Genomic DNA, 6000 nt, shown 5'->3' with positions numbered 1-6000 from the left:
GCTTTCCGGGCAAAGGGAGCAGCAAGTGTGAAGGTCCTGAGATCAAAAGGGGCTGGGTATGTTGGGTGAGAAGGCCAGTGAGGCTGCAGCAGAGGGAGGCAGGAGGGAGTTGGCAGGATTGGTGGTCAGGGGGGCACGAGCATGGGGCCAGATCATATAAAGTCCAGGGGTGGAGGTGGATAAGGAGCTGAGACTTTGAGCGTGCTGGCAAGCCACTGGGGGGTTTCGAGCAGGGGGCTGGTAGGACTAACATGGCCACCGTGTGGAAAGTAAGGAGGCAAAAATGGAAAAGAGAGGAATCAAGAGCTCCCAAATTTCAGTCTGAGCATTTAGTTAGTGGCATTTTTCAGAGCTGGGGAAAACCGGGGTGGGGGGAAAAGTGAGTATGAGGGGAAGCAAGAGTTCCATGCAGATGTTGGCTTGGCAGTTGGTTATAGGGCTATGTAGTACAGAGGTGTATAGATGGTACTTCAAATCTGAATGAGATCATTTAGGATGTGGTAGCCACTAGTCACTAGCACTTGAAATTGACCAGCTCAAATTGAGATGAGCCGTATGTGTGAGATGCTAACTGGATTTCAAAGAATTAGCATGGAAAAAAAAATGTTAAATGTTCCCTTGCTATTAGTTTTATGATGATTACCTGTCAAGCCACTACTATTTTGGTTCTATTGAGTTAAATAAAATGTGATAATGTTTGGGCTCTGCTGAGGTCAAAGTAACCCCTCCCCCCATTTTCTTTTACTTTTTAAATGCGACCAACTAGGAATTCTGCAATGGCACATGTGGCTTGCAGTGGTGGCTCACATTCAGGTTTCTACCAAGGAAGAGGTCACAGATAAAGAGGGCCAAGGACAGAGGCTTTAAGGGCTACAACATTTCAGATCCAGGGAGAGGAGAAAGATAATGCAAAGGAGTTTGAGAAGAATCTGCCAATGAGGTTGGAGGAAAATCAAGGAGTATGATGGTCAAAAAGGCAAAGTGATAAAATTGTACAAAAAAGAGGGCGTGTCACATGTTGCTGGGAAGTCTGGGAACCCACTGTGGCATTCAGTTAAGAGCTCTTTTGGTAGAGTCCTTTGGAAGGAGTTTGGGTTGGAAGCCTGAATTCACTCTCTGAGCCCAGGACACTAAGAAGTGAAGACATCAGGATAGTAAGTATAGATGACCCAACTTTTAAGTTTTCCTTAAAAGGGACAGGGAGAAATGGGGTGGTAACGGGAAGAGAATTTCAAATCAAGGGGAGGCATGTGTGTTTTGCTGTGGTGGTTTGTTGGTTGTTTGGGTGGTTGAGACAGGGAGACAGCTCAGCTGATGGTGGTGTTGTCTATAGTGCCCTTGGGATTCACTTAAGAGGGTGAAGCAAGAAGGATGGGAGACGGTCTACCCTTGAGGGTTAGTCAAATTGAGAAATTCTATTAAGTGCTCTAAGGGATTCGGAGACTGCCAAGATGTCCTCTTGCTTTGTTCTCTCTCTTGGCTTCTATACTTTTCTCTTTGTTGTTGCTTCGCTGTCTTCTGCCCCCGCCTGTGTTGGGTTAAGGACAATAACCAGGACCATGGTCTGGTAACTTGGAAAACATGCTCCTTTTCTATGGACTTCTCCAAAGCTCAGAAAGAGTTTATTTCCCCAGTGTCTAAAAAGCCTTCTTTAGTCTTGGTTGGGGGGAGGGATGCTGGTATGTTTTTAAACTGGCCCAGGAGCTCACCCATGATGTGAATTGCCGCTGGCCCAAGGAATTCTCCAGTCCTCCCTTGGAATTTCTGAGGCAATTCTGAATTTCTCCATCCCTTTGCTCCTCCTAAATCTCCAGGTGGAACGTGTGTGTGTGCGTGTGTGTGTGTGTGTGTGTGTGAGAGAGAGAGAGAAAAAAAGAAAGAGAAAGAGAGAGATAGAGAATTTGTGAGTGTTGTATGGGCTTGGGATTAAGTCATCTGCAGGCAGAACTGTGATATTGGTTCATTAGAGTTTGAGTGACTTGAACATAGTGTCAATACTTTTCAGCCAAGGCCGGCCGAGACACACCTGTCATCGAACGAGTTGGGTTTATTACTCACCACGGTAAGAAAGAACACACACCCTGGGAAATCACAGGACTTCAAAGTGAGAGGGTCTGAAGCCATCTTGACAGCAGGGCCCTGTCAGCCCTCACCGTGGTTTGGAAGCATTCGCTTTCCAAGGCCTCAGTCACTCTTGCTGGTGACCTCTCAAGTTGGCCTTAACCTCAGAGCCCACGGGCATCCCTCTCTACTTCCGGAGATGTATGGGTGGGGGGTGGGGGCGCATGTGGCTGGGGGCAGGACAGGACCCGCCTGGAATCCATCCATGAGATAGCAATGGCAGTTTGACTATGTCTGGGGGCTGAGCAGATTGGGGGTGGGAAAGGGGCTCCAGAAACTACCTAACCCCTACTTGATGGTCCTTCAGCTAGTCAGATCAAGACCCTTGGGGGATTTCTTATGAGGCCAGTCTCTGCCCGCCTCTCTACAGCTTCCCATGAATATAGCATCCTTTGTCTGGGCTAGGGTGCTGCTCAGATTCCCCCTCCCCAATCCACATAAACTCCCATAAAAAATTTCAGTTTTGATTTTTAATGATCTGGTTATCCACAGACAGGTTTCCCTAGACCTGTCAGCCACCCCAAGCTTTTGCTAAAAGGTTAGATTGAAGGGAAAATTTACAGCCGATGCTCAATCGATTATCTGTTCTGGTGGAGACGGTTGATACTCCCATGACATAGAATCAGAGTCATGGGAGAATTAGCCTTTTGATGGTCACTTGGATGGCTTCCCATTTTGGGCTATTTAAAATGATGCAGTGATGAATTCTTGCATGTATATGTCTGTGTATTTGCCTGTTCTAGACATTTCATATACATGAAGTCATGATCTTCTTTTTAAAGAAGGGTAATTCTCTCTCATGGCAATTCTTTTGGTCTGGTTTTCCTTGAATGGTTTAAGAATCTAATGGAAGGATAAGGAGTGAGGTAAAATGAGTGTGTTATGCCCAGGACATGAAGTGATGATCTTTTGCTTTTTCACTCAATATTTTCCTTTAGTGATCCTACTATGGCTGAATCCCTTAGTGAGGTTTCTGGAAGTCTGGAAGTTCTGGAGGCCAATGATGAGGGTAAGTAGCCCAGTGGAATCGTGGAACTAGATTTGTTTACTGTGTTTAACCCCTAGGAAAAAAAAATGAAGTCACAAGCAAGCAAGTTCCTATCAAATTTCTAATAACATTAGACTCAGTCTGCATTTACTTCGCAATTTTGGGGTCTCTTTTTTGGGGGATCCATCTCTGATGTCACAAGGTTTGTCTGAGGCCCTGTAATCTACTTTGGGGATGATTACCAGTTTCTACTTACTAAGGCAGGAAAAGTATTTCTGCTTAATCAGCAAAAAAAAAAAAAAATGGAGCAGAACCATGATCTGAGAGATTCAACTGAGGTTTTACTGTAGATATAATCCAGATTTAACCAACAAATTTACGGTTTGTAGAATAAAGAGGAAATACAAAAAAAAGATGTCACCGTAGGCCTCTGTTAAGTGGGACTCAATTTACAAAACGTTTTGTAAAATTTACTCAGACGTGTGCCCATTCCCTAAATTGTGGGGCCACCTAGGACTGATATGTGACTGTGAGTGAATATCAGTTCAGTGAGGCAAAAGTCACTAGACAATGATAAACCTCATTGACATCCCCATCCCCACCACTGCAAAGGAACCATCAGGCATAATTAAGACTTTAATTTGAATTTAAAGAGGACTAAGTGCAACAGTTCGCGGGGTTGTTTTCAATTTTTTTCTCAAAGATTTTATTTATTTATTTAACAGAGAGAGATCACAAGTAGGCATAGAGGCAGGGAGAGAGGGCGGAGGAAGCAGGCTCCCTGCCAAGCAGAGAGACCGATGTGGGACTCAATCCCAGGACCCTGAGATCATGACATGAGCCGAAGGCAGAGGTTTTAACCCACAGAGCCACCCAGGTGCCCTGTTTTCAATTTTTATTAAAGTAGAACGTGATGTGGAAGACTTGATTTGGAAGAACAAAATGGAACCTTCTTGTGGCTTCCCAGAGCCTGATTTGACTGCTGATGTGGGGCTGATGTCAGGGTGGGGGGGAGGGGATGTTGAACCTGAGGCATGGATCCTTGAGGGCAGGGCCTGGGTCTTCGTTTCTGTGTCAACCATCGTTTAGTACTGGGTCTCAGAGACAGAGGGACCTTAGACACCACAAATTCAATCAATGAATGGATTTAAAAAAAGGAATGATGGGCCTCTTCACCAAGGCAGACCCCTACCAAACCAACTGACCTATTGTTTTGGCTATGAGCTAGACAGATGGATACAAAAGAAGGTGGTAATGCAGTACGTCTTGATGAAGAGTGAAGGTAAGGAAATGCCTTTTCTCTGTTTGCAAGATTTTGTTGTTTAAAAGCCCAGACAGTTGGGTATGCTTTTAGAGCTAATTGTTTGCTGGCCAGAGGATAGTATGGCTGTTTGGAGGTTGATGAAGAGAAAGGCCAGTTAGAAATGTTTTCTTTCTAAGCAGTGATGCAAGAGAACAAAGTCACTGTCACGCGATGCATTTTTTTTTTTTTGCGATGCATTTTTAAAGCCTATCAAGTTCAATCCAGGTGGGCTGCCTGTGTGCGCGGTGGGTAAGCAAATATACGACCCAGCAGTGATGATTTCTTCATTGGAGTTAACTGTGTTTTGTTGTGGCATGTGATACATTGTCCTCATTGGATGAGGATGTTGAGAGCTCCTGCCTGTTTGGCAGGACTTGGACAGGGAATTCAGTGGCTTTGTTATAGGAAAATTCCAGAAGCTGGCAGTGGGCACCTCACTGACCACTACTGCGGTGCCTGGGGTCTGGGGGAAGGGGGCACAAGTTCCCCAGTGTGGAGGTGACCTACATAAACATTGCTGGATACAAACGTGGGCTGCGACCTCTACATCTACTGGCTGTTTAAGTCTATCTAGCCTTTGGGACTACAGCAGCTTTTGAAAACCAGCCTGGGCGGGGCTCAGCTGCTGACGATTTAAAGACACCCCTTTTGCAAAAGAGAGCTTGAAAGGCAATTCATACTCTCCAATATAGGGCAACGTCTCAGAGTTCAGTGGGGTTTCAGGAAACATAACGTGTGGACCTTTCCTAGACCGGTAGCTACTTCCCAGGGCCCATCTTCACACATGGGGTCTGATGTGGTTGGGGCTCCGGAGTCTCCCAAGCCAAAGCCATCTCTGCCAACAAAGCTCTTACCCCCCAACCTGGTCCAGCCCCAGTACTCAGAGCTATCCCCCAGGGACGAATGGAAACATTGTTTTCCTTCTAATGCCCATGATTGAAAGAGATACTTAAGGTACTTAAGTATAAGTACTTAAGAGTACTTAAGGTATTTTGCATCCTCATGGGAAAATAGGTTGGTTTTGGTCAGCAAAAATAGAAAACTGGGGGCAGCGGGATAGAAATTGAAATACATGCATCATTAAGGCTAGTCCCTGGTAGAGTTCTAAAGTCACTAGCCATTTTGCTGATTTAGGGACATAAAAAGGTGTTGGTGTCTAATTTTGTCTGCCCATAAAATGCTTATGCTTGGTACATTCAGTTTTAGAGACCGAATGTTTATTAGAGGTGTTTTTATTCCGTTATTAAATGTTTGTAGATTGCATCCTAAGTGCAGCTACTAGCCACTGAGGCTCTCCTCTCTGCCTTTGCTGGTTTGTGAAAAGCAGGTTTGCCCTCCTTCCATCTAGTCGGGGATTTTGAAGCAAGAGGGGCAACAACCAATATGTTTCTAAACACTCTGAGCATAAAGTTGTTCCTCTTTTAGAAAACTGGAAGGAGACCACCCGTCAAGAATCAATAAATCTTATTGGTTCTGGGTGAAAACTGGCCGGGACTTGTACCCCAGAGAAATAGGCAAATACTGCAGATAAGGGCACTTCCTCCAAGATATCCAGTTGATAAATCTTTTCCAGCAAAGACTCAATTGT

At 45.1% G+C, this 6000-nt stretch overlaps 1 protein-coding gene across 1 annotated transcript in view; it reads left to right on the top strand.

Annotated features, from left to right (window-relative positions):
• Positions 1-1081: 1081 nt before the first annotated feature.
• The window catches only part of KIAA1210 (KIAA1210 ortholog), a 50062-nt gene continuing 45143 nt past the window's right edge, over positions 1082-6000 (top strand). Inside the window, exons 1-3 of the mRNA XM_059158362.1 lie at positions 1082-1154; positions 2006-2062; positions 3060-3130. Coding sequence (XP_059014345.1) covers positions 3070-3130 — 61 coding nt within the window. The 5' untranslated portion in view covers positions 1082-1154; positions 2006-2062; positions 3060-3069. The remainder of the gene's footprint in view (positions 1155-2005; positions 2063-3059; positions 3131-6000) is intronic.

This window comes from Mustela lutreola, chromosome X (assembly GCF_030435805.1).
Source record: "Mustela lutreola isolate mMusLut2 chromosome X, mMusLut2.pri, whole genome shotgun sequence".
In the NCBI taxonomy this organism is placed as follows: domain Eukaryota; kingdom Metazoa; phylum Chordata; class Mammalia; order Carnivora; family Mustelidae; genus Mustela; species Mustela lutreola.
The sequence above is the reverse complement of the archived record's forward strand: the minus strand, read 5'-3'. Positions and strand labels throughout refer to the sequence as shown.